Source organism: Colletotrichum fructicola (assembly GCF_000319635.2).
Source record: "Colletotrichum fructicola Nara gc5 chromosome Unknown KSG_Nara_v1_contig07, whole genome shotgun sequence".
Taxonomy (NCBI): domain Eukaryota; kingdom Fungi; phylum Ascomycota; class Sordariomycetes; order Glomerellales; family Glomerellaceae; genus Colletotrichum; species Colletotrichum fructicola.
In genome coordinates, this window is record NW_027094057.1 from 785,019 (window position 1) to 812,060 (window position 27,042).

Consider the following 27,042-nt stretch of genomic DNA (forward strand, 5'->3'; position numbering starts at 1 on the left):
ACATACGCGCAGGTCCAAATTTTTGCATTTCCTTTTTCTCCCAACGCCAAGCAATGCCTACCAAAAATACAAGAAAGCCCGCATGCTTCTCTGGATATAGCCCCTGAGAGCCTCCCCCTTCTTAGTCCCAGTACCGGATATCCCCCTCCGCGCCCGCCGAGACAAACTTGCTCGTCTCCTGCGGGTGCCACGCGACGCACGTGACGGCCTGGTCGCCGGCCTTCAGCTTGTGATACATCTTGCACGTCTTCCAGTCCCAGAAGCAGATGTAGCCCTGCGTGTCGCCGCTTGCCAGGAACTGCCCGTCGGGCGACACGTCCACGTCGATGGCCGTGCCGGCGTTGTTGTGCCCGCGGTACGACTTCTTGCGGTTCTGCCGGAACTTGTCGTTGGCCCCGTACACGACGATCTGGTTGTCCGACGACTGGAACGCGACGTACTTGCCGCTCGGGTGCGGCGCCGCCCGCGTCATCGGGTACATGTACGGCTCTGCGATGTACTTGATCGGCACGGGGATGTTGTAGTCCCACGCGCGCAGCGACTTGTCGTCTGAGGTCGTCATGAAGCGCCGGCCCTCGTCGACGAAGGTGATTGTGTTGATTGCGGCCAGATGGTGGTCTGCATGTACATGTTAGCATATACCGAGAGCAAGAGAAAAAAGTGAGAAACATACCGTATTCTTGCACAATCTCGTTGCCGGCGCGGGTGTCCCACTGGATAATCTTCTTATCCGACATGCCTGCCACGAACTCATGCGCATGCTCCGCAGACGGGTTGAAGCGCACGACGTGCGGCGTCTTGCCCGTCGAGAACTTGCCCAGACAGCTGCCCGTCTCCGTGTCCCACAGCTTGATCTGCCGGTCGAAGCTCGCCGACAGGAACCGCGTGCCGTCGTTGTTGAACGTCGCGTCCGCAACCGCCTTTGAGTGGCCCGAGTACGTCCGCAGCAGCTCGCGCTCGTGGTAGACGTCCCAGATCTTGACCGTCGAGTCCGCCGAGGCCGAGAGCAGCAGGTGGCCCGACCCCGGGAAGAAGCGCAGCGCCGTGACGGCCTTGCTGTGGTCGCGCCACGTGTGGATCTGCTTCTTGGGGATGTAGTTCGTGATGCTGCCAATCTCCTTGCGCAGGTCGACGTCCAGGTCCTGCGGGACGTGCATGTACGTCCGGCCCTGGTAGTCCCGCTCCGCGGCGCCGTGGAACGTCGTCGTCTCCTCACCCATCTCCTCGACCTCCTTCCGCCTAGTCAGGGCGGCCTCGGGCGCGCGCACGACGGTGCCGCTCTCCACCACATCGTCGTCGTCCGTGACTTCTTCGTATTCCTCATCGCTCGCGAGCTCCTCGCCCTCGCGGACGACCTCGTACTCCTCGCGACGGTACCGCGCCCAGGGACCGACGTATGCGCCGTCGCCCTCCGCAATCGAAGCGTCGCCCTTCTTCTCGCGCCCGGAGCGTATCCTCGCCGCCTCCTCCTTGACCGCCTCGCCCGTCTGGTACTCGCGCTCCGGTCCCCCTTTCCGCTCGATCGCGCGGTGCTTGCTGCGGAAGGTGTGTTCTGACAGGAAAGTCTCCTCCGCCGTTCCCGTGAGAACGTTTTTGCGCTTCAGGGTGGTGTTTGTCTCGTCTTTGAATGGGTTCGCGGGCCCTAGCTTCGGGCGGGCGAGGTCCTCGCCGGTGTAGGGGACGACGGCGTGGTCGGGCTCTGCTTCCTGGCGCACAATCAGGGCGTCCTGGGGAGCCATGTTTGGCGTGTACTCTCCAAAGCCCGACATCTTGGATAGTGTCGTCTAGTTGCGGGGATTTTGGGGGTTGAAAGGCGGTTGCGTCGCGGTTGGAAGATTTGGTCGCGATTGTCAAGGTCCTGGTCGCATCTGCAAAAGTTGGTGTCACGTGACTCTGATGTCAGGCCTGAGCTTTCGCTGCGATGCAAGCTCCTGTGTGCAGAAAAGCTTGGACATCTGCAGTCTACGAGCACAGGACATTTACGAATCGAACCCTGGGAAAGCTGCTGGCAAGCTTTTGTGTTTGAACATGATGGAAGCAGTGATAGAGGCACAAGAGGCACAATAAAACATCTGTCATTACTCAATTATCGCAACCCGCCGCTCCCAGGACCAGCCGGCCTGGCAGCAACATAAAGTAAACAGCTAGGTATTTGTCTTTCGCATCATAAACTTCCACAACCATTCCCTCCTCCCCTTCGTCACATTCCTTTCCCGTTCATCATCATCAGAATCCCAAACGGAGGCGATCATAAACCAAACCTCTGCCCGTAAACTCCGGGAGACCAAGGCGCGGGCACCCGCGCCGTATTCTCCGCCCCAGACCCCCACCACCGCATCCTGGTATCATGACCCCATGTCTAGCAGTTGCCTGCTTTATGCCTTCATAATGAGCCACCTCGTAGCGTCCGGCTGCGGGGAGGCGCAGCGTCTGCGTTTCGGTGTGCTCACTGTCGTCCACACGGCATGGTAATGTGTGTACTGGAATCCGTCCCGTTGTCGTTCGCAGTATGCGATTCATCTCTAGTGAGCCTCGTCACGGATGAGGGCGACGATCATGCTGTAGAGGTAGAAGAAGAACATGACGAGGTGGAAGCCGAGCTTCACGAAGGACTCCTGCAACGGTGTTAGATCTGGGCATGCATCAACCTCTGCTAGAGTAGTGCTTGCTTACCTTCTTGTGGACGTTCAGCTTGCGGAAGATCTCGGTGGCATCCAGCAAGTGGGTGTTGTCGACAATCCTAGGCCAAAGTCAGCTTTCATCCCTTCTCCACAGTGGTCTCAAGCATGTGACGTACTTCTTGATGTTGTAGGCAAGCAGCGGCAGGTTCAGGATCAGCGGCACCCAGTAGCCGTTAATCAGGAACAAGAACGTCAGGAATCCGTGGACAGCGGCTTCGGGGATGATGTAGGTGTTGAGGCGGTTGCAGAGGTCAATGGGGTTGATGTAGTCGCTGTAGGAGGTGAGGGTTAGCTGTCAATTGTCCCATCTTTGAAGTGATCGAGAGCACGAGCGCGCTCTTGCAGCCGTCTGCAGCAGCTGCAGCTTGTCTAAGCTCGCAGGGCAACGGCCAGCGGCGATGCACGGTGGGCGCGCGTCGACTCGAGGTCAGGAGGAGAACAACGTACCATTCCAGATCGCTGTACATGATGGTGAAGAAGACTTGGAGGAACAGGTTGACGGCATTTATGAGGACGGCGAGGAGGTATAACCACGCTTCGCCAGACATGTTGACGGCTTTGGCAGCGAGCTGCGCTTGATCGAGATGGAGAAGATGAGGTGTTTAGTTGGCAGAGATACAGACAGCACTGATCGGGGGTGCGGTTGTTGGAGATAGGAGGGGAAGCTCTCGTCTCTTTTTTTCTGCGCTCAAAAGGGCTGGTTTGGAGCTGTGTGCGATGCGGGCGGGTGGAATGCTTCGACGTCACTGGGGTGATGTACGAGGGAAGCTCTGCGCCGAGGCAACCGTTGCAGTCAGGAATTGCAGTCGGGGGGATGCTGCGGAAGCTGCAGAAAAGTGCGAGAGAGATAGATAGACAGAGCCAGACGACACGTGTGGGTATCCAAGGGGTCGATGGCGAAGCCGAGTCGTGGTTGGATCTTGTTGGCTTTTTGGTGGGAGAAGGCAAGAAGCAGCAGACGGGGACGGAGACGGAGGAGACTCTGCTCTAGCAGGCGAGTTGAGGCAAGGCGAGGCGAGGCGAAGCCAGGTGAGGTAAGAGAGGCAAAGGCAAGGTTAGGTAGGAAGCGAGCCGAACAGGGTCGAGGACACCACACAAGCAAAGCTAGGTACTGAGGTGAGGTAGTGCGCCGTTGACTGAGGTTGGGCCGTGGAAAATCGGGAGGGTGGGTGTGGTGCGCGCGGGCAAAGGCTACGGGGCTAGGTTTTCCCTGATGATGAAAGAGGCTCCAGTGTCGATGCCTTGCTCCAGCACACCACCACCACCACAACAACCATCAGGGCAGCGTGAGGTGCCCTCCATTCAACTGAACCTCCAAGCAGCGGGCAGGCCCAGATTGGGCTCCCTGCCTGGCCAGCAGCGGCCAACACCCGACCAACAGCCAGTCAGCGCCCTGGGATTGCGCCCCGCCAGCCTGCACCTCACAGGTGCACCACACTCACCAGATGCACCTAGCAATAACGCAGTACAGGGGATACGTACCGCTAGATAATCCTCCGGCAGCGTTTTTCTGATTTCTCACGCTCCGACCGGCGACCCCAGCGAATCCCATCGATGCGTGGCCGCGAATTCCAGACCCGCCAGTTGAGCCACACTGAGCAGTTGATGGCACAAGCGTGAGGGGAAACACAGAAAATCCCAGATAAATCCCCAGGGGTCCCCATCGCGGCGAACAGGACCCCTCCTTCGTCCCAGCTGCCAGGTGCTGCTCCCGCCCCTCATCCAGCTGTCGACAGTCCATCAATGGCTGTGCCTGGTGGGGAGAGGGGCATTTCGCATCATCGTCAAACGTCCATTCTTTGCCCGCCGGGTGGCTGGGAGCGGAGGCTGGGGGCTCGACGGGCTGTCTGCCGGTCTTGGCCCGGACAGCCGCCTACAACGCGTGCTATTGTATTACGAGTCCGAGTCGCAGCCTGGACCGGAAGCTTGAACAGCAGAAGCACATGTCCATGTTCCTAACTTGGGATGTCCCTGGCTTAAATGCCCCTCGATTGACAGCTGTCTTTTCCGTCCACCACATGGGACAGGGGACCGCCCCAGACGTCACGCTTGGATCCGATCTCACGTGCCCGTGCTTTCAGTATCAATTCTTTCGCTTTTCAAGTCATGATTCTCCAAGGTATCATGCCCAACGCTAGCAACCTCGTCCGCTCTGCCGGCTCGACACCCTGCATGAGCTCGATGCCTAGGTGTTGCCAGTCGTCACCACGTAAACACTGCACCAAACCATGTATCTCCTTGTTTCCCCCCTCACCACAACGCCTCATGCTGCTTGTTTATGCATATGTGTATACTAATGCTTGTTTATGCGGTCGTTCCGTTGGCATCGCCGTTGGCGCCGGGCATCGGGATCTTTCCACCAGGGGAGTCGGCTTTCCTGGCAGTGAGGACCTCCACGCCATCCTCGGTGACAAGGAGCGTGTGCTCTACAACATCATTAGCAATCTATCCATGCCTGCTATCTTTCACCAGATATCACTCACCGAATTGCGCAGTCCTCTTGCCGTCAATCGTTGTGCTGGTCCAGTTGTCGGGCCAAGTGATGTCCCGGTACTTACCAAGAGCAATCATGGGCTCAATGGTGAAAGTCATGCCGGGCTTGCACTCGCCAACCTGCTTGTTCTTGGCGTAGTGAGGAACGTTGGGAGGGCAGTGGAACAGCTTGTTGATGCCGTGGCCGCAGTACGTGCGGATGACACTGCAGTTCCTCTCCTTGGCGATCTTCTCGATGATGTTGCCAAAGTCGCGGATCAGGGTGCCGGGCTTGACCGCAGCGATGGCGGCGTCCAGACAGTCGCGAGCAGCCTCCACCACCCTGACGGAGTCGGGGTCGGCCTTTGCCCGCTCGCCAACGTAGTACGTCTCATTGAGATCGCCGTGGTAGCCCTCGTGGTACAGCGTAACGTCAATGTTCAGGATGTCACCGTCGAGCAAGACGCGCTGGTCGGGAATGCCGTGGCAGATGACCTCGTTGAGGGAGGTGCATACCGACTTGGGGAAGTGGTTGTAGTTGAGGGGAGACGGGTAGGACTGTTGGGCACCTGGTCAGCTCTCATGCCCACGCGCGCTGGTTTCAGCGCAAAGCACTCACGTTTCTCTCTATGCAAGCCTTGTGGACAATCTCGTCAATGGCGTCCGTGGTGATGCCGGGCTTGATGGCAGCGGCAGCAATATCCAAAACCTCTCTTGCCAAGCGGCAGACCTTGCGCATGCCCTCAATTCCCTTGGCATCCAAGATATCAACCTTGTTCCTGTTCAGAATGGACCTGGGGTACTTGGGCTGGCCATCTTGCCACCAGTCGGGGTGGGGGATCGACTTGGGAACCTCGCGGCGGGCGGAAAGAGGGTAGACGGGTCGGAGGGGGCCGCTGAAGGGGTAAGTCGGGAAGGGGTTGAAGACACCTGTCTCTGGATCTGGTTTAGAGACGACCTTTGGCGGGAGGACGTGGTGGAGTATACTTGTCTCGGTCTTGTGCATGGCCTTGTGGTTACCCTGCACGCAGTTAGCAGCCGTCGCGGTTGTCGTCGCGGGCATGATTCTGCATTGCTAACCCAGTTCTTCTTGAAGCAGTCCTGCGAGCAGAAGTAGCTGTCCTTGATTCCCAGCTTCAAGCATGTCGGGCACTGGAGGGAGCCAGCATCGTTGGGGCAGTCGACTCCCAGGCACTTCTTCTTCGCGGGGGGTTCCGTCATGGTGGGCGGTCGTTGGTCGTGTGTCGCAAGAGGAACGGCAGTGGTGTTCACGAGGTGACGATGGTGTTTGAAGACACTTGAAAACAGAGAAGGGAAGTTTACGCAGAAAAGACCCTGGGAAACGACAGGGTTCGGATGGAGAATGCGGCGCGGCAGCTAACAGCACAGCATATAGTACGGTACGACGGGACTGGAAAGTGACCTGACGAAGAATTATTTCCAGTGGAGGCCAAGAGTCCAAGGCTGTGATAGGTACGTTGCCGCAGCTCGGGCGCTTCCACACGTCCCAGGTCGGTTCCCCGCCACCAACAGCGACAATTTTTGGTGGGCCCCAACGGTCTGAAGTGTCTTATCGATTGGCTTCAATCTTATCCGATAAGGACTGTTATCGATAGGCGATACCTAGCACGTACTTCAGGTCATCAGCGTTTGCGGCTAAAGGCCGAAGCAACTGGCACCGCGGAGCTTCCCTTGTCGGGGCTTCCGGGAAATAGCCGACGTCTCCGAGACGGTAACGGGCACCAGCTGGACCTGAACCTGGATTCTTGGTGAAAAAAAGCTTTCAAATGCAGGTGAAAGAAAGGTGCGCTCTGCGGCGTTGCGGCAAGTCGTTGACGCTCTCTCCCTCTGTCCCTCTGTCCCCGGCCGCCCACTTTGCTTCTCCCCCCGGCCGACTCGACCCGCCAATGTGCGAAATCATCATGCGACTCTCTTCACGCCACCGGCCGTAGACTGTTTTCCTTTTTCCAGCAATCCCTCCCGTTGGAATTGGAGAATCTCTTTGTTACGGCGCCCAACCATCAATGGCCGGCAAACAGAAAGTTGTAGTTGTGGGCGCTGGCCCAGTCGGTTCGCTGGCTGCGCTTTATGCCGCGCAACGCGGTCACGATGTCGAGATTTACGAGTTGCGTCCTGGTAAGTCTTTCTCTCTTGGTCTCGGTCGCGTGTTGCTATTCCCGTTCAGCCCTCTTTCGGCTCGGCCGCCGTTGCAGAGTCGCGGGGGATCCTCCAAGCCCCACCACCGTCTGCGCCGAGGCGGTGATGTGGATGAGATTGATAAGATTGCTTGCTTTTGGCCTCTGCAAATCTCTGAAATGGGGCCGCATCGACTTCATTCACGATAAGCCTGGTCACTCGTAAATTCAATTGAATGCCGCTGACGCTCGCAATGCAGACCTGCGAGATCCGACGACAACGTTGTTGAACTTCACCCGCTCCATCAACTTGGCACTCTCGGAGCGCGGCATCAACGCCATGCGCAATGCCGGCCAGCCAAAGTTACTGGAACATGTCTTTGGCGCCACCATTCCCATGCGCGGTCGCATGATTCATGGCAGAACCCCGAAAGGTGAACTGTACGAGGCCTCTCAGGACTACGATGTTCACGGAAGGGTGAGCCAACCGGTTTCTAGGGGTCCTAACCCAGATGCTGACTGCTTAGGCAATCTACGCCGTGGATCGCGCTGGTCTGAACAAGCGCATGCTTGACATTCTCGAGGAGATGCCCAACGTCAGGTTCTTCTTCAGTCACAAGCTTACCGGCGCCGACTTCAAGAAGTGCAAGGCCTGGTTCGAGGTGATGACCTCAGAATCGGCTACTGGTCGCGCGCGGGAGATTGAGATTGACTTCGATTTCATGATTGGCGCCGACGGAGCCCACTCCGCCGTCAGGTACCATATGATGAAGTTTGCTCACATGGACTACAAGCAAGAGTACATCGACACCCTCTGGTGCGAGTTCCAGATCAAGCCGGCGGAGCCTCCCTCTAAGGACAGTGTCGGCCCTCATTTTAGAATCTCGCCCAACCATCTGCACATCTGGCCCGGAAAGGACTTTATGTTTATCGCCATCCCTAGCGATGTAAGTTGCTGAAGCTAGACAAATCGCCAAGTCATTCTGACTGACAATCATAGGATGGATCCTTCACCTGCACGCTGTTTCTCCCCAATGAGCAGACCGCAGCTTTGGAAAATGACCCCGACAGCCTGCCAGCCTTTTTCGACAAGCACTTCCCCGGCGTCACAAACCTGATTCCCGCTGACGACTTGATCGAGTCATTCAAGAGGAATCCCCATCTGCCTCTAATCAGCATCAAGTGCAGCCCTCACCACTTCCAATCATCCGCTGTCCTGGTAGGCGACGCCGCCCACGCCATGGTTCCCTTCTACGGCCAAGGCATGAACGCAGGCCTCGAAGACGTCCGCGTTCTCTTCTCTGTCCTCGACAAGCACAGGGTTCTGGATGAGAACAACAACCCGTCGGGAGAAGGAAGCGACGCTTCAACCGCAGCGTACCACAGAACAGTGGCTTTCGCTGAGTACACGGCCAACCGAGTCCCGGACGCCCACTCCATCAACGATCTCGCGCTGCAGAATTACGTGGAGATGCGGGCCTCAGTCCTGTCTCCTCGCTACCGCCTCCGCAAGTGGTTGGAAGAAACCATGTCTGTCTACCTGCCTGGCCTTGGATGGCAGACGAAATACTCCCGCGTTAGCTTTGGAAACGAACGTTACTCCGAGGTTGTGGCGAAGAGCGACCATCAGGGACACGTCCTGATGAAGTCTTTCGAGGCTCTTGTTTGCAGTCCCTTCGTTGTGGGAGCTGTGTACCTGTGGTGGAAGAGGCCACAGTGTGTCATGGGTGTTGTTCAAGGGGTGCTGAAGAGTTTGTTGCGGGCGACAGAAAACCCATGATATCGACGACAATTTTGACATTAAAATACCATCTCCTGCACGTTAGACTCAAGAAATACACCACTCGGGCGCAGCCTGATCCCGTCTCATGTCGCAAGACCCAGTCTATCATGACCTTTGTGTTATGTGGTACATTTCAGTGCGAACGTTAAGATACTACATGAAAGAGCCAAGCGCTTACAGATGACCACCACTCGGTACGCTTGCTTGCTACATCATCACTACACGGAAGAAATGAGGCGGCAAGACGATTAGCCAAGTTGAATTGAGAAACCCAGATCTATGCTCAAATTCTCTTACACTCCGTCTAGTCCCTTGTACAACGGCCAGCGATACTCCTCAGACGGAACGTTAAATCTAGCCTTCAAGTCCATCGTGGCAATCTTATCCATGTCCTCGCCATCGAGCGCAAAGTCCGACTCGAGGTTCTCCTTAATCTGCCACTCAATCACGCTCTTGGGAATGACGGACCTGCCGCTGTTGACGCCCCACGCGAGAGCCACCTGCACCGGCGTCTTGCCATGCTTCTTCGCCACATCGGCGAGGACGGGATGCTCGATGAGGCGATGCATGTGCGACTCCTTCTTGCTCCACGACACCTCCCTGTAGAACGAGTTCTCGTTCCCTAGCGGGCTGAAGTGGATCATGTGGATGCCGTTCGCGCGCTGCCACTCTACGAACTCGCGTTGCTGGAGGTAGGGATGGAGTTCCATCTGGTGAACCGCGGGCGCCTATTTTGGCGAAAAGCAGTGAATCAGCTTCAGCCTCCATCAACTTATCACCCGTCGCCTCTGGGAAAACTTACCACAGACCCCTTGTCAAGCAGCGTCTGCACCTCGTCCTTGCTAAAGTTGGAAACCCCGATCGCCCTGGTCTTGCCCGTCTTCAGAAGCGCCTCCATCGCCTTCCAGGTATCGAGAAACGTCGTCTTGCCCATTATCATCTTGCCCGACGCGTCCTTCGGGAAGCGGTCCTCGCCGCGCGCAAAGGTGCAGGGGTAGTGCATCAGGAACAGGTCCACGTACGGCGTGTCGAGGTCCTTGAGGGAGGCGTCGAGCGCGGGCTCCACGTCGTCCGGGTGGTACGAGTTGCACCACAGCTTGGTCGTGAGGAAGACGTCTTTGCGGGGGACGCCGCTTGCTTTGATGCCCTTTCCTACCTGCACCTCCGTGTCGTACCTGGCTCATGTCAGTTTGGTGCGTCGACAACAGGTAGGCCGGTCGTTGGCTTACACTCTGGCGGTATCGATGTGGCGATAGCCGCACTGCAACGCCGTCTTGACGGCGCCCTCCTGGGCGTCTGCATCTTGGAAGGTTCCGAAGCCAATGGCGGGTATCTTTGCGCCGGTGTTGAGCGTGTGAGTGGTGAGGCCTCTCACTTGATGCCTTGGGGCCAGGCTGCGCCGCCTCAGGACTTGAGCCGAACCGGATCTGAAGAAACTCATGCTCATGGTGAGTTTTGAGGGGAATGGCGGGTGTTATATGGTCCAAACCAGCACGTCTGGTACGAGAGAGGAACAGCAGAATAATCGTATCAGACGGTGGCTTTATATCGCATTTCTCATTCACAAGAAAGTGCTACATTGCATGAAGACAACAACATCCTTCCTCCCACCGGCTTCTGGTCCAGGAACCTCCGTCTGCTACCCCAACTCTCACCTACGCAGAACCTCAAGATGATCAGCAGGTCTCTCCGGATGAACAGACGCGGTGCGACATCCATCCTGCGCCAAACCTACGGCTCGCCTCTCCAACTTCGCCAATGGTGTTTCAGCCGGATATCTCACGCTGCAGCCAAACACCACCAACTGTTACAGCCCGATGCCCGCCGGACCGCATTGAGAGGCGCTGCTGTCGTTTGGTTGTGTTGGTGGAGATCACCCCGCAGCGTCGTCTCGAGGGAATCCTTCATGCTGCCCGTTGTTAACCCCGCGTTCACCCCGCGATTGTGGAGCACGCGTCCGCCAGCGCTGAGTGGTCTGCGCCGAGCCTAGAGCTCTGCTCGTCTCGAGGGAACGTGTGATGATGCGTTTGAAGCTCGAGATGATCCGGTTTGTTACGAAGTTGTGGATCAGGGTTGCGCTTCACGTTGGGGAATTGAAGGCACTTATAACGTGACGATGCCATGGCTTTATAGTCTTTTTCCCCAAATCATCAGCAAAATTCAGATACCAACCGATTAAAGCTCTTGGAAGCTTACACGGCAGACCTCTCTATCCCGAGATATCTTAGATCACACACATCAGACAACATGTCTTCATCAACCGGCATGCCAGCGGCGACGACAGCCGTTGACGTCCAGCCAGTTCTCACACTAAAGGGAAAGGTCATCGCGGGTACGTCACAACACACCATCAAGTGAGGTATACACAACCCCTCCGTTGACACTCACCACAGTCACCGGCGGTAACCGCGGCATCGGTCTCGGCGTCGCAGAGTGCTGTCTTCTCAACGGCGCCGACAAGGTGTACTCGATCGACCTCGCGGAGCCCGGTGAAGAGTTCGCGGCGGCCTCCAAGCAGTTCCCCGGCCGCCTGTTCAACGTGCAAGCAAACGTGACCGAGGAGGAGAGCATCACCGCCGCCATCGACAAGATTGTCGAGGAAGCCGGCGCCATCCACGGCGTCGTCGCCAACGCCGGCCGCACGAACCACAAGGCGGCGCTGGACTTTACCAAGGAGGAGATTGAGACGTTGTTCGGTGTTAACGTGAGCTTGATGCAGAGTGGTAACCAGAAGCTGTTGCTAATGATGCGTAGTTGTTTGGAGCCTTTTACACAGCCAGAGCCGCGGCGAGGGCGTTCATCAAGCTCGGCATCAAGGGATCTGTGGTATTCACGGCGTCTATGGCATCTTACCGCCCCAACAAGGTTTGTCCTCTCAATTTCGAAAGGAGCCGTCGCATAGAGCACGATTGACACTGTTCCAGCGCGTGCCCTCGGCACCTTACGGCGCCTCCAAGGCCGGCATCCGCAACATGGCCCACACGCTGGCGATGGAGTGGGCAAAGTACGGCATCCGCGTCAACAGCGTCTCCCCCGGTCTCGTCCGCACCGCGATGACCTACTGGGTCCCGCAACAGCCGGACTGGGAGCAGCAGCTGAAGTACTACGGAGGCATCCCAAGGCTGGCGGAGGTTCAGGAACTGGGTGGCGCGTACGTCTACCTCCTGAGCGACGCCGCGAGCTACACCACGTCGATAGACATTCCCGTCAACGGTGTTATTGGAAGTAAGTTGATTCCATCGTGTGATGATGATTGAGCGTTGTCTGACGAGTTCTTTCTAGTCTGCTGAGTGTGGTTGATAAGAGAAAACACAACAAAAATTAAGCAAAGCGATGTCTTTTTAGAAGGAGATAGAGTCAACATGTGTCACATAGTTCACCAGTGGTGGAGTGCAAGTAGAAACCACCTGGATAGTGTCGATTTTTTAAGCGGTGTAGTGCTGCAAGTTGCGGTGGATATCAAATCAAAAGATTTTCGACGATCCTGCCTCCGTCTTGAATCATGGTGTTGTGTGCATTTGGTCGTTCAGCACTGATTCGAGTCAGGGGCTGCGGGTTTTGGCTGTGCCGCCCCCTGGCTTGCAGGCGCTGCACGCGGTGTTGTTGCGCCGAACACCGAACCCACTACTTGTGAAAGTCACCCTGTTATCGGAGCCGAGCACAAGAGACGAACAAGAAACAAGGATTTGAGCAGAAATAAGAATGACGGAGAGAGGGTGTCTGTGTGAGGGAGAATGAGAGAGTCGGCTTGTTTGACAACCAAAACCACCGGGGCCCGCGCCCGCGCATCGTGAGAATTAACATTGTTCCTACTGCCCACGCCCAGTCCGTGCCTTGGAGCCTCAAAGTGATCAGAAACTGCAGCCGAGATGATGATTTCCAAACTTGTTTAAGGGCTGCCTTGTAGGGCCCGAAAAGCTGGCTGTGCGACCACGGACTTTGGCGATCGGAGCGTGGGGGTCTGTCTTAATCGAGGAGGTGCAACGCTCATATCGGCTCGCAACATCATTGGTGAGCCTGGCTCCGTCGCATTGCGACTGTGCCATTTAAATCGAGGGACATCAAGGGAGCCTCATCTTGATTACCAGCCTATGAAGAGTAGTTGATGGGGGCTGTTCAGAGTGTGATTCATGAAGTCTAAAGCCGCGGCGGCCGCAGGAAAAGCAACATTGAAAAGATCAAATGGGTCCAGTCAGTCATGTTGGTTGCGTTGTTAGTACTTGTGCTGCATTTTGCTCCCTGGATTCTTCACGGGAATAAGGACTTGTTGAAAAGCGCCGCTACCAGTCTGAATCTGCGCCAAAAGTCCTCCGTATTGCGTGACAATATCCCTTGAGAATTCCTTGCTATCTCTTGGCAGCTCCCGTTCTCGGAATCGTCGTCCGAACCAAGCCCCGCGGATAATTGCAATGCTGCTGCCAATCGCCCTCGCCAACCCGTGTGCGTGGGCCATTGATTCCAAAGAAAACAAAAAGTCTTTGCTAGGGAGGGTCAGTGATGTCGGTTAGGTTTTTTTCCTTCTCAAGGACAACCGCGCGCGAAGACCCATCTCGGGCTATCGGAGAACCGGAGGAGTCCACAGGTCCCCGGGCAAGCTCCGTTAAAGAAAGCCTGGAGCCCCGACCGTGAGATGAGTTTAACTGCGAGCTCTCCGCAGAGTCCGCACACACGAGTGTGAGCGGACCCCATGGAGAATTATAACTCAACCCGTTAAAGACAGACGGACCTTGCAACGGGTACCGTACGTACGGCTGACTGGGAGTGAAGACATCCATCGACAGGGAAGCATTTTACATCCGCGCCAAGCTTTCTGTAGACAGCAGATCCATCTCTTTTATTCCTGTTGGCGACTCCACTCCCTCCTAGAAACGAGAACTTAATTTCATCTCGTCTCGCGGCTCTCGTTCGTCCAAAGTCATTCCCAACTCTCTCCACAAGCGGAGTTGATGTTGCATCTTGAATGATGGGAAAACGCGCATAAACAGAGCCAGTGCCAAAGCAGCAACACTGCCGACAAGCGACATCCTGTTACCGCAGTCTTGGGCCGGAGCCAAGCCTCCTGCTTCAGGAAGTCAGGAATCCCAACCTGCTGTCTCTGGCAGGTCTAGGCACTTTCGCAATCTTGGTTATCGTTGAGGAATTCTCATTTCCATTCTGGTCAACAAGCTGGTAACGACTCGGCTGCTTCTCCGTACTCGGACGGTCGTTACCAAATCTTGGGCAGGATTTACCTCATTGTGGGTTTTCTTCTTCTTAATAAACTAACCAATGCCCTGAAGATCCGACCACGGTGACAGGATACCCTTGCCTCAGCCACATGTGAAGTCCCAAAATTCTCCGGTTTAGGCAAGTCGATGCCTTCAAAAACAACTTCCAAAAGAAACGAGTGGACTCTCCGCGCCATTACTAAGGATGACTGAACAGACACCCCCCACGGAGGCCTGATTGCTTCAGCCAAGGAATCCAGGCATTCGGGTATCTCGGATTGATTAGATTAGATCGTGACTGGCCAGTCGGCGGGTTCTCTTCACCTCCTTTCGACTCGCGCGGCAGGGGGCGTCCCAGCTCCCAACTTGGCAAGTGACTTGGCCAAGGCCTGATGTTTGCTCTTTGGGGAGGACTTGAGATGAACCAGTACCTGCTCGACGTGAAGAACATGCGGCCTAACCCTGAGGCCGCCGGGGGTAAAATGCACCGACATGGTAGTGGGTGCTCTCGATGGAGATCATCGTGGGATGGAAGGGGTCTAGCTCGTTCGGACAGGAGCATATAAGTCTGGCATGAGTCGCAGTAGCTACTTATGAAGAAAGGCGTCACCAGCTGTGCTTGGCAAAGATCTACACTCAGTCTTACCCATTCACTCCTTTCGACGGTCTTTACAGCATAGATCACGATGCGTTCCTCTCTCTTCGTTGCCGCGCAGTTCGTCGCTGCCGCTTTCGCGGCTGAGCCTTGGGAGAACGAGGTCGACACCGGCTTTGTGACGTACCTCGATAGCACCAACTACACCAAGGGCAGCCTGCCCCTTCTCAAGGACATCCGCGCCATCCCAGACTTCGACTGGGCCGCCCGCCAGAAGCTCGACAACCAGAAGTACTCCTTCTACCGCACCGGTACTGCTGGCGAGTTCAGCTACCGCCACAACCTCGACGTCTGGCAGAAGGTCCAGCTTCGCTCTAAGCACTTGAGCGATGTCACCAAGCTTAACGAGACCCTTCCGTATGTTATAACGACAAATACAAGTACAAAAGTCCTTTTGACTAACACGTTCCAACAGCGTCACTATCCTGGGCTACAACTTCAGTGCCCCCATCTTCATCGCGCCTGCTGCGCGCGCTGCCTACGGAGATGAGGCTGCCGAGCTGAACCTCGTCCGCGCCGCTGGCAACGAGAACATTCTCTACGTCGTAAGTCATGGCCCTAAAGGATGATTGGTAGACATCACAAGCTAATGCGGCCAAAGCCCTCCATGTACGCCTCCAAGTCCATCGAGGAGATCGCCACCGGCAAGAGCAACAACACCCTCAACGGCCCCCAGGTCATCTTCCAGCAGATCTACACCAACGGCAACCTGTCCGTCACCTGGGAGAACATCCGCCGTGCCGAGCGCACCGGCGCCAAGGCCATTGTCTGGACCATCGACGCCCCCGGCGACTCTGTCCGCCACCGCGCCGCCCGCTACGACACCACCAACGCCAACTCTGTCTCCTCCGCCCTCACCTGGGACATCTACGACCAGATGAAGAACCAGACCAACCTGCCCATCATTCTCAAGGGCATCACCACTGCTGATGAGGCTCTGCTTGCCGTTGAGAAGGGTGCCAAGGCCATCTACATCTCCAACCACGGTGGCCGCCAGCTTGACCACACCCCTGGACCCCTCGAGATCGCCTACGAGATCTACCGCAACGCTCCCGAGGTCTTCCAGAAGGTTGATGTCATTGCTGACTCTGGTGTCCGCTACGGCAACGATGTCCTGAAGCTTCTTGCTCTCGGTGTCAAGGCTGTCGGCATGGGTCGTCCGTAAGTCAATCCCGTCTTATCTATATCCAGACCCTATCCGCTAACTGGGCGAAGTTTCATGTACGCCAACTGCTACGGCCTCGAGGGTGTCACCAAGGCCATCAACATCATGAAGACTGAGATCGTCCGTGACGGCGCTCAGATGGGTGCTACCAACCTCCACAACATCAGCATGAGCTTCGTAAGTCCCATCATTGTCCGTCGTTGTCGAGTCATTGCTAACATGCTGCAGCTCAACACCCGCCAGCTCGAGCAGAACGTGTACCTGTTCAACCAGCAGTAAACAGTGCCATACACACGCACAGCACCGCACTCATGACTTGTCAGATTACGTTTCATTGCATGCAGTCCTACTGCGGTTAGAACGGCGTTCACATTGGGATTGGGGTTAGCACATGTCGGCTCAGCTTTGAGAGTCATCTTCTTGTCTATACTTTTTTCAGATATTTACATACCACAAAAGTACTTACACTTTTTCATTACTGCTGCGGTTAACCATGAATTACGTCGAGAAAGCTCGAGTGCTCAAAGGGGAATGTTTGATATTTTTGGATTAAGGGGCATGTCTCTTAATGTCAAACGGCGGCGCCAGGAGACCGCATTGAGCCAAGATCCCGTGACGGCTCCACCTCCCCCGGCCCCCACGGGGTGGCGTCTCCGCCAGAGTCCGGAGAACCCGACAAATGCCGGATACGATAGCTCTTCCCAAATCAATTGGCTATGTCGATGCTTTGATCCTTACCGCCTGAAGACGACTAAAACGCTCCCTTCTCTGGTCCAAAATAGCCCCTTTCTGGGATTGGCAGAATTCCGATCTGGCTGCCGTCTACACCTGCACCACTCACCGTGTTCCCCCACCATTTCAGAGCTATAGGATTATAGCCGACGGCGAAGAACATGACGAGCGCCGAGACCGCCACGCCGGCAGTCAAAGCGGCCGACAGGACGTAGTTGTACTTTTCCCACCAAGCCAGCCTGTGCCGGGGCAGCCAGTACATGAAGATGAAGCCCAGAATCATCCCGGGCGTCTTGTACGAAAGGTTGGATGGCGCCCAGTGCTGGATGCCCTGGATGACGAGAACGGGATTGAGCCAGAGGAGTGAGGCAACGAAGGGGAACAGGGTCCGGTCGAGGAGGGCAAACGTCTTGGGGCTGAGCTTGACGCGCAGCTTCTCGCGTACGCCGGGCAGGTACTTAGGCCCGTATCCTTGGCCGACCAGGAAGACGATGGCGATGAGAGTGCCAATAAGGAAGCACCCTGCAAATTCGGTGTTAGACAGACTTCTGATGTTGGATGGAGGAGCACTTACACTTGAGGATTGGGTAGAATGAGACGAACATGCGTTCTGAGCCCAGAAGACCCCACATCTAGGCGACTGTTAGTATTCTTGTTCATGGTGTAAGCGTGTTTGTTGAACGAACCAGAGAGTTGGTGTAGAGCGGAGCACCGTCGTTTGCGCAGGTGAATCGGCTCGGCTGGTTGGGTGTGCAAAGCCCCTTGACGTTCTCCAAAATGAAGTTTTGAGTCGCAACAGCCACGAAGCAGGTGATAATGATGGTCCCAATCTGACTTCTGAACACCGCGCGCGGCGCGATCTTCGTGTAGTGAGCCATCTTCTGATCCTGCACGTAGTTATCACCATAACCTGCAAGCGCCCAAGAGCCCAAAGTCTGCGAGAAGAGGAAAGCGTTGGTGTTGCCGGGGAGCATGTAGCCGGTGATGACCTGGATCAACGCGCCGAGACCCAGGTTGGTTCCCGTCGTCGCCGAAAGGAACGAGAGAGGGACGGCGAAGACCAAGTTGATGGCGATCATGAGGAACGTGATCCAGATGGGTGTGTCGAGCGGGTAGATGCTGAGGAATATGCAGGAGACGACGATGGCAGCTACGAGAATCAGGAGGAACCACCAGTCGGGGACTTCCTTGTACTTGGCCATGAGTCTGCTGTGGATGTCCATCGCGCCATCGTAGTTACCTTTCTTGTAACGAAGACCCTTGTAGAAATCAACGTAGGCTGCAGAAATTGTCTTCCATTGGTTGCCTGCAACATGTTAGCTCAGGTCCAGCGAGAATGGGCGCAGCTGATATAACCAACCCATGATGTAGAGGAAGTAAATCGGGTAGAAGCAATAGTTGCCTCCAACAGTGATGAGATACCCCGCGGAGTAGAACGGAGGGGAGTAGTCTTGGTAGAGAGTCTCGTTCAGCTTGTTGTCGACGACCACGTTTTGGACCACATATGGGGTGCCGTCGTTGGCAAACGGCGAGGACGAGTTGATGGGAAGATACGCCGTGTTGTACATGTTGGTATAGTAAATTCCGAGAATGATGACTCCGCCGAGAATGGCGCCGCAGTATTCTGGTTTCAATGTCAGTCAATTGTACCTTCTGGGGTGTTTTGGGGCAACATACGGGTGCAAGTGGCGAAGAAAGGCATAGACAACGCTGCATACGAGGACGTGGCGATGTTCCAATCGAACGTGGTGATGGGGTTGAATAGTCCCAGTCCAAGGGAAGAACCGGTGATGATTGCGAGGGTAACATTTTGAGGCGAAATCCAGGTCATCCAGTTGAAGGTCGCCAAAGCGGTGAACAAGTATCCAGGGATCCAGTAGTAGAAGAACATGCAAACGGTACAGACATAGAAGAACTTGTATCGAGAGATTGTCCATCCGTTGATGTTCTCCCTGGGCTCTGGCCGAGTAAGCGCCCGGTTCATAGCAATCGTCGGCAGAATCGTCGGCCACAGTGCCTTGACGGGATAGACGCTGAATCGGCGGAGGTATCCTGCGAAACCCATACCCATAAGCTGTACGAACAGCGTCAACATGATCTGGTAGCCGAAATTGACGAAATCAAGGCCGTAGTAGACTGGAGACTTTTGAACGAGGATCATTCCGTAACTGTTGGTGGTATAGATGGCGATGTTGTAAGTGATGGTCGCGAACATTTGCTCCTTGAAAGTCCACGGACCCGGGTTCAAGGAGTGGCGGACACCGAAAGCTGTGAAGCCCCAGTCAGGTAGAATGAACTCCAGAACTTTTGCGCATGGGAATAACAGAATCTGGATGACCTGTCCGCTCAGAGCTACACGCCCAAGAGATTAGCGAGAAGACAAAAAGGCAAAACTAGCACTAGCATGCCGCCTATAAATCCCAGGAGACTCACAAATGGCAGGGAACCTGGAGTTGAAAAATGTCGAGATGAAGGTGCCGATGACAGCCCATCCAATGCCCAGGAAATAGGCTCGGATGGTTTCGATCGGGACGTTTTGATCGTCCAGAATCTCGGCAACGGCGCGAACGCCAGGGTAAGGAGACGAGTAGCGGATCATGACCGCGTCGATCCTCAGATCGCGGTCGTAAAACTCGCCGTACGCTTTTGGTCCCTCGAGAAGTCTTTTCATGCGCTCTCGCATATCAGAGGGAAAGTTCCAGTCGTCCTTGAAGAACTCCACGCTCTCTTCGATAATCTCGATGGCCTCTTCCTCTGTCATGCCATTGATCTTTTCCAAGACGTACTCATGCTCGCCGTTCGGGGCCAATTCCTCCAGCTTCTCATGGGAGATCTGATCCCCGATCCGTTCATTGCTCTCAACTTTGGCCGGGATCTTCTCGATATCGTCCGCGGCCGGGGACGGCTGGTCGGCGGTGATCTCCGCTTTTCCGGACATTATGGCTTCAGAACTCCACGCGGTGGTGCCGTCCGGGCCCCGGTGAAATAGATTGACAAGACAACTCAGAGAGAGAGATGAGCACCGGACTGACAATTCTGCATCATTCGGAGCGCGGGGACAGCTCCGACAATATATGTCGGAAAACCCGTCTCCCGACTTAGAGTTGGTGGCGGATGCAGAGGCGGGGGAGTCGGGGTCTCGGCCCAGCTGTCGGGCGAGATAGGTCGTTCGACAAGGGGAAGCACCGCTATCTCCTCCATCTCCTCACCAAACCCCCAACAACGTTGCATTCCTTCGGTTCAACGTTGCGCTATCAAGCTGTCGAACAGAAGTTCTGTGATCGTCCCATACACATATCCGTATCACCCCGCACGGCCAACGACACAACGGATGACCTGCCAGACCGGGCCTGCGGGGTGCATGGGGTTGAGAGGGATCCGCGCCCCTGTACGTGCGCTATCGAACGACGTCTAACCAACGGCAGTTGATCATTTGCCACGGCAAAAACAGTCCGACGAAACTGATAAAAGCGCCAACATGAAATAGAGGGGTCGGGTAGGGCACTGTCGGGTACTTGCGGAGAAAAAGTGAATTCTGGGCATGCAGTCGAGCATTTGCGGGAGGCATAACTTTTAGGCTGGCCAAAAGCGGTAGCAATACCACGGGCTTTTGTCCTGCCTGATTGCTTCCCACATGACCTGTTTATGAGCACCAATATTCCGTGTTGCGATGCAAGCTAGTCCGGTGAGCGCGGTGAGTGGATGGAGAGTTCGATATCTGTTACGCGCTCTGCAACCAGCACAATATCGTGAATCCGGATTTGATCGCACTGCAGGAAGACGTGGACGTTTTCGCTTCCTCTGGCCATTGGACAGCGGACGTATGGCTTGAGTTTCATGGAGCTATTGGTTAGTTGAGCGGGTAAGGCGCTTTCTGGCTTCAGGTGGACCTAGGCCGAGCCTACTCCTTGTCCCGCTAGGTCAGCTGTGGCCGTCAATGATTCCGACGTCTGGTCTGAACATGATTCATGTGTGCTTTAATTCATCCGCTCCAGTGTTATCTAGATCAAGTATGCATGGGTTGATTAGTGTCACGGGCTAGAGCCCGGCCGAGATCTCCGGCTTTGCCGGAGCAGCTACCGAGAACCGGCTCCGCCGGATCCACCATTCCGCCGTAGCACACCGCCTAACCCCGGTGTGCTTCACCGCTGCTAGGCGCCTATCCCTGTAAAGTCCTTTCTTCCTTCTTCAGCTTAGAATAGTCAATCGACGGCACCTCTACGTTGAACAAGCCTAGGGGCCAGCCCCTTACAATTAGAGGGCTATCCTGCTGCATGTGCCCAAATCGCAGCATGCAATATCAGGGCTTCTATTGCGGAACTACACGCATCTACGGGGATGAACACGTGGTACGGCCGTTCCACTGGTATGGTATTGGATTGCATCTTCTTGCATGTCACCATCAAGATGGAATCTTGGGAGACTGGCGAATTAGATCTGAGAAGTACAATTTTGGGCCGCAGATGGCTGCCTCCATGCACGTCCACATGTGGAGATGCGAGAGGAAACTCCAGCAAAACGTTGACGTAACCTTGGAGCCACTCCCTTAGGCATGTTAACCAGAATTACAACCTTCATTGGCATAAATTACTATACTAGTCGTTCAACTAGGCCGTCCAATCTATGTCTCGTCATTCGTGGCTGAGCTTGAGATTTGCAAACTTTCGGATGGAATTGGGACACGGGAAAACATGATGTTCAGCTTAGTAGTAATCGGTTTCCAAACTCCTCCTTAGACAGACTGGCGCAAAGTACCTGCGGCTAAAACCAAACGAAACCATTGGTGATCGAGGATGACTGATAGTTTCTGTGACTACCTAAGTGACTAGGTAAGTTGTCTACCATCAAAGGCACTAGATGTACCCATTGCTGTGGCCTATAAATCCAGCGAGATTCCCGAAAAGCTACCCATTCTATGAATTACCGAGATTTACATCAAGATTCAACACTTGCCGAAGGGGCAAGACCGGTTGCCCGTCTTCCAGATAAACACTGATTCAAAAAGATTGGACCAAGAAACAATTATGATCTTGATACGTGATTCCTCTTATAGCTATTTTGAAAGAAAGTACCGGGATCTCTCGAGAGTCCTGTCGTCACGAGGTTCGCCTAATGGTTTAGTCTCAGAGGAGAACGTCTAGCCGCCGCGATCTTGTAATCATGTTGTCATAACAGGGGAGTGATCATAAGAAGGTTCTCTAGTAGCCTCCTTCTGACTTTGTGAACTAACACATCCATCAAAATGTCAATCTCGACTCCGTTTTCGAGCTCTTAGTCTTCACAGATTCTTACTGCTGACGCTGCTGATTCCAAAGCAAATCGTTGTGGTCTAGTTCCGTTAGGCTGACTATATTTTCGTTTTCGAAACATTCTGCCATTTACGGAATTTGGGAAGCAGTATGGCTGAAATCCAGTCTTTGTCATTCGGATGCTAGCCATGTCCTATTCTTAGTTGGGATTGAGGCCACAACGACTTTTAGGCTCCCATCTTGTTGGAATTTCATTCTTGTATGTGGGTGGGTCGCCTACTACGCCCGTATCAAAATCTAGACTTTTGAGGTTCAAACGCCCCCAACCTTGAGTTACAATTTTTCAGGTGTGATTGGCTGTGGAAAAGTCCTCATTTTCGAGTTCGGGCGTAACAGCTTGGATTAAACTGGAGATTGCGCTTAATGAATCTCTTTTGGGCATCGATGCCGGGTGAAGAAAGGCGCGTGGATGGGGCACAGTCACTCGTGGGTTCTGGTGATAGGAGGCACAGCTAGGTAGTCACACATGTGTCCGCAGTTTCGGTGTCGCAAATGAGATCAGGATGAGGCAACTGTGTTTGATCGAGAGAGTGCTGGTGATCCGGAGCCGACTATTTATACCCCCATCATTCCGTCTACATTTGGCGTGACACACTGCCTCTCTTCACTCATTTCTGTCTACTCAGCCTTCCCCAGGGTCAACTGCATCGTCCGTCAACATCCAATCTCCTTCAGTAAGAGACTGCCATAATGAGAGCGGAAATCTTCATCACATATTTCTGTTGCCTTGGGGCTGCTTGTCTGGCGTCCCGGGTATGGAAGCTTTTCTGGTCATACAAACGATCCAAGGTCGTGGATGAGAAACCAGTCTCCGAAGAAACCGACGAAGAATTGAGAGACCGAAATATCGAAAATATTCAAAGACTCGTTGGAAGTCACGAGATTGCCGCTGTGCTCTCCGATCTTGTCAAGAACGATGGAGCTGGGTCCTGGCCACCCCGAGCGAACCATGCTCTCGGTGCCTGGCCCGAAGCTCTGCGGCCGTACCGGAAGATTTACATGGAGCTGGCTCCCCAAATCCCACAAGCCAACCCCTCTCTGGACGACAACGTCAATCTCGCTCGCATCGCCGAGTTCCGCTCCCAATTCCGAACACTCCTGCGGGAAGAAGTTGACCTGCCCCAGGTCGAAGGTCTTCTGAGCAGCACTGAGGCCGGCCAGTGGAACGCGATGCCTCAAGATGTATACAACGCCTTCTATTGCTGCATCGCTTCCTGCAGACATGCGTATCGATGGGCTACTATTCCGGTTGTGAAAGTAGCCCAGATGGAGACGCAGGTCGACTTGCCTGAGGAGCTGGTTCTTCCATGGAAGTACATGCAGCGACGTTTTGATTGCGCATCCGACGCTGGAAACAATACCAGTAATCTGATATTGAACTTCGACGCCGACGGCGAATATATGTTTCGAGCTAACACTGGTATGACGCCACACATCGTTGCGGCCGAAGAAGCGTTCGCACGTATTTTCCACGAAACCGAAGTCCGGGCCGTGTCCGTTTACTATGAAATGCTTCAAGCCACTATCACTTGGACAAGAGGCGACATGGCAGAGTGTGCGCGTCATGTGGCGGCCGTTGGCACACAGTTGAGGACAGTACTGAAAAGCTATTACGACCGTATGCACGAAACTCGCATCCCTCGATCGGTGTGGCTTTCAAGAGTACAGAGCTTTTTCGCTTGGAGCGCCGGCAACAAAGAGCAGCCCGACGTTCGATTCAACGGCTTGAGCGGAAACCAGGTCTTGCTCTTCCAGGCGTTGGACGCCTTCCTTGGTCTCGAGCCTTACCTATCAGAGGAAGACCTGGAGCGTAGTGTGCCTGTAAGGCAGCGCGCACTAGGCAAAGCCTTCCGGAAACATTCTTTTAGGGACCAGCTTTCTCCCGAAAACAAGCTCCATGTGCGGATTGCGGAAGAGATGGAGGACGTTGTAAAGCGCCTTAGAGTAAGTTTGCCACCGAGTGTCTCATCGGAAAGACGATTGATACTGACATCAAATAGGTGTTTCGCGCCGCCCATAGGACTCGTTCCTTGCCATACCTAGCATATCTCGCTCCCGAGAGACTACCCATGACGGCGGCAAAGTCTCTGCTCAAATCTGATTTGAAGTCAAGTTTGGAGTACCTCGATGCTTTCATGCTTGGCCGACTTAAGCAGACAGTATGAGGGGTTCTCTCAGGTATGCGACTGAAAATCTTGACCGAAATACCCTCGGGTACCACTACATGTAGACTATTAGAAAACGTTGGCAACAACGTCCTCATTATTAATATTATCCAAGTACGATATCAATACTTGAGACCTGGAGAGAATCCCACTTGTCTTTGTGCACCCGACCAAGGCCCTCTCGATAAGCAATCCCATTCCTCCAGCTGATCCACATGATATTGTAAAATTCATACTTCTCGCCAGCCTTTGGTCGTTCTTCCAAAACATACTCTGGAATTTCTCTTGCAACATAACTCTCAAGGCCATTTGCGATGAAGCCCCGGGATATGGCAATCAGCTGCAGCTCAACAGGACTTTTCGCCGGGTCCAAACCTTGTCTTTCGAAGTGATCCCGGCTGTGCAGTCGTATCACTCCGGCCCATTCGTTCTGAGAAGTGCGCATCGACACATGAGCAGTTGATGGATTAACTGGCCCCATGCTAGTTATATCTTCATGCATCCATACTGCGCCTGAAGCTGAAAGATGTGCCGTTTGCACGGAGCCAAAGAGGTATGTCGCCTCAGAGAAGCTGGGAATCCTTTGCTGGTGCGAGTAGTCTGGATCCGAGAGAGGTATAGGATACCAAAACCGTGCTGTGCAAGACTCGTGCTTGTACAAATACTCGCCAAATCCGTCGGGGAATTCCTCTATGGTCAAGCTCTCGCCTTTTCGCCGCCTTTTTCGTGTCCACCCTGAAGGGAGGGGGCACTTTGGGTCTCTGTGGCGATCTCTCCATAGCGCCCACTCAACTTCCACCGGTCTCTTGCCAGTCCTGCCAGTGACATCAGAGCTGGTGAACCATTTGGTAATTGGGATAATCTGTTGCCGTGAAGAGGCAATCCAGCCGCTGCATGCGGCCACGAAGTCATTCCCTGTTGCCCAACCTGCAAAATCGAGACGGCCTTGCCATCCTACCCAGGACCAGGTCGGCAGGCTCCCACTGTTGATACCGCTGCATGTTGTACCTGTGTCTACTGGTACGCGACGTACAAGATCATCTCCAGGCTGCCAAAGTAAAGTTGCATCGAAAAACATCTCTGGGAGCCCGCAAAGAAACCCTCCCTTGAATGCCCTTGAGTAACATGGAAGCATTCCCGCTATAGCAGCGAGACAGTCTTGTGGGTAGCTGAGTTGTCTTTGGTTGAAATCTTCCACTAGGCGTGAAAAGACAGTGAGAGATGGGTACCCAACATCCAACAAGAAGTCGCGATTGCGGCCGGGAAGGTCCGGATGACTGTGGTCTTCGTACTGGGTAGATTGACAGCACTGAAACCATACGCTACTATTCTCGAAGCATATGCGTCTTCTTGCGAACAGATACTCTTGAAACGTCCATCCACGATCGAAGTAGTCAGCCTTTTTGGATGAAGATTCACCCCTTCCACGCATACCCATCTTGGTACGACTCAGAAGCAACCTCTCCCCAAATGGGATAGTCTCCTGCTCGAGGTGCCTGGGTTGCGCCGCAGGCGCCTCTTTCAACCCCGGAATCCCACTTTCGGCATTCTCTCCGTCAATTGGGACGATGACAGCTTGAGCATGGGCGAAGATGGATACCATTCGGCCAAGATGACCGTTGAGAAATTCTTCATCGTCCTGCACAATGCAGAGGCTATCCACCCAAAGATAACGTTCGCCAAGCAGCCTCGTCAAATAAATCGCATGTCGGATGGTTTGGGGAAGAGCAGTGTTGTTCAAGGCCCCTAGCTTTTGTAGTTGAGATACGTTTGCTGTGAACGTTTTGGGCATGTCTACTTTGCCCCAGACGTAACTGAGTGCCATGTAAGAAGCATTTTCAGGAGCTGGAGTCAGGCAATTTTCCGTGACGTCGATCAGAATCTTCAGCTCAGGTTTGGGAAGGTATCCAAGATACTCGGGTTTACTGCACCTGTCTACGTGGCCAGACGTGCATGTGTCGTACCACCGAATAAGAGTCTTGTTGTCGATCCAGGAGGGATCAAGTTGGACCCCATATCCAATAAACTGCTTTTCGTCGAGGCTTTCCAATACATCTAATGAAGGCGACGATTGACCAAAATTATCTTTCAGCGTAAAAGTGACTGAATAATCGAAGTAGTTTCTGAACAGGTGCAGTTGTTCTGTGGCTCCCTCTTGCAAGTCTAACCAGCTCGTTATCTTCTCCAACAGTGGTCGATGGCGAGTACATGCTGAAGACACAATTTGATTGACAGGCTCGAGGTCAAGAGATACGTGGTCGGTTGGTTTCCTTTTCATCGCCGAAATGAATCGTTTGCAAAAGTCGCAACGTGTTGCTCCCTGCATTTCGGCACATCCTTCGTTTCTGGCTGCCAAATGCGATTGGAGGAAGGCTTTGATAGGCTGCAGGCACAAGGACATCGCGTTGATGACAGCGCCCAATGGGAGAAAAGAAAATCAGCAGGAATATTGATCAATAGATGGTTGCCTTCGTGCAGGCAATCACTCATCATAGTCGTGTCGAATGAGTGGGGTTTATCCGTAGACAAAGGAGAAATCGACGACTTCTGAGGCAGCAGGTTTAGCGCCCAGCCAGGATGAGTCAGCGCTGGTAGACCTGATTTGTCGGGTCAGACGGCTTCTAAGCGAGGATCTCATCACTGAGTCTAGAGGCACGGGGTGTCAGTCCATTCATTCTCACCATGGCCTCCTTACGGACAGCTGATACGCGCTTCTGGCTGGCATGCTAAGTTACTCC

The 27,042-nt window shown here is 54.4% G+C and overlaps 9 protein-coding genes across 9 annotated transcripts; 4 read left to right on the forward strand and 5 right to left on the reverse strand.

Moving 5' to 3' along the window:
- Positions 1-121: 121 nt before the first annotated feature.
- Positions 122-1,769, reverse strand: prp17 (Pre-mRNA-processing factor 17; the record flags this gene model as incomplete). The annotated part of the gene is made up of 2 exons (XM_032030660.1): positions 122-618; positions 674-1,769. 2 exons carry the CDS (start codon positions 1,767-1,769, stop codon positions 122-124), a joined length of 1,593 nt encoding a protein of 530 aa, XP_031889804.1.
- Positions 1,770-2,522: 753 nt separating this feature from the next.
- On the reverse strand, positions 2,523-3,229 carry ERV14 (ER-derived vesicles protein ERV14; the record flags this gene model as incomplete). The annotated part of the gene is made up of 4 exons (XM_032030661.1): positions 2,523-2,615; positions 2,674-2,740; positions 2,798-2,953; positions 3,129-3,229. 4 exons carry the CDS (start codon positions 3,227-3,229, stop codon positions 2,523-2,525), a joined length of 417 nt encoding a protein of 138 aa, XP_031889805.1.
- Positions 3,230-4,985: 1,756 nt separating this feature from the next.
- On the reverse strand, positions 4,986-6,374 carry fma1 (Methionine aminopeptidase 1; the record flags this gene model as incomplete). The annotated part of the gene is made up of 5 exons (XM_032030662.1): positions 4,986-5,107; positions 5,165-5,711; positions 5,773-6,089; positions 6,141-6,174; positions 6,234-6,374. The coding sequence occupies 5 exons, from the start codon at positions 6,372-6,374 to the stop codon at positions 4,986-4,988; spliced, it is 1,161 nt and encodes a 386-aa protein (XP_031889809.1).
- An 803-nt stretch (positions 6,375-7,177) lies between these two features.
- On the forward strand, positions 7,178-9,068 carry nic-3 (Kynurenine 3-monooxygenase; the record flags this gene model as incomplete). The annotated part of the gene is made up of 4 exons (XM_032030663.1): positions 7,178-7,289; positions 7,549-7,766; positions 7,816-8,235; positions 8,289-9,068. The coding sequence occupies 4 exons, from the start codon at positions 7,178-7,180 to the stop codon at positions 9,066-9,068; spliced, it is 1,530 nt and encodes a 509-aa protein (XP_031889810.1).
- A 296-nt stretch (positions 9,069-9,364) lies between these two features.
- On the reverse strand, positions 9,365-10,518 carry CGGC5_v011889 (putative oxidoreductase; the record flags this gene model as incomplete). Its single annotated transcript, XM_032030664.1, has 3 exons — positions 9,365-9,799; positions 9,874-10,246; positions 10,301-10,518. The coding sequence occupies 3 exons, from the start codon at positions 10,516-10,518 to the stop codon at positions 9,365-9,367; spliced, it is 1,026 nt and encodes a 341-aa protein (XP_031889666.1).
- Positions 10,519-11,318: 800 nt separating this feature from the next.
- Positions 11,319-12,361, forward strand: PIG8 (putative NADP-dependent mannitol dehydrogenase; the record flags this gene model as incomplete). Its single annotated transcript, XM_032030665.2, has 5 exons — positions 11,319-11,403; positions 11,465-11,775; positions 11,826-11,936; positions 11,996-12,296; positions 12,354-12,361. 5 exons carry the CDS (start codon positions 11,319-11,321, stop codon positions 12,359-12,361), a joined length of 816 nt encoding a protein of 271 aa, XP_031889808.1.
- Positions 12,362-14,964: 2,603 nt separating this feature from the next.
- CGGC5_v011891 (Cytochrome b2) lies at positions 14,965-16,377 on the forward strand (the record flags this gene model as incomplete). The annotated part of the gene is made up of 5 exons (XM_032030666.1): positions 14,965-15,290; positions 15,349-15,478; positions 15,535-16,094; positions 16,149-16,275; positions 16,327-16,377. The coding sequence occupies 5 exons, from the start codon at positions 14,965-14,967 to the stop codon at positions 16,375-16,377; spliced, it is 1,194 nt and encodes a 397-aa protein (XP_031889881.1).
- Positions 16,378-16,849: 472 nt separating this feature from the next.
- Positions 16,850-19,768, reverse strand: OPT2-0 (Oligopeptide transporter 2; the record flags this gene model as incomplete). The annotated part of the gene is made up of 6 exons (XM_032030667.1): positions 16,850-17,352; positions 17,405-17,462; positions 17,517-18,136; positions 18,191-18,454; positions 18,508-19,182; positions 19,264-19,768. 6 exons carry the CDS (start codon positions 19,766-19,768, stop codon positions 16,850-16,852), a joined length of 2,625 nt encoding a protein of 874 aa, XP_031889665.1.
- A 3,061-nt stretch (positions 19,769-22,829) lies between these two features.
- CGGC5_v011893 (uncharacterized protein) lies at positions 22,830-24,304 on the forward strand (the record flags this gene model as incomplete). Its single annotated transcript, XM_032030669.1, has 2 exons — positions 22,830-24,083; positions 24,140-24,304. 2 exons carry the CDS (start codon positions 22,830-22,832, stop codon positions 24,302-24,304), a joined length of 1,419 nt encoding a protein of 472 aa, XP_031889641.1.
- Positions 24,305-27,042: the final 2,738 nt, after the last annotated feature.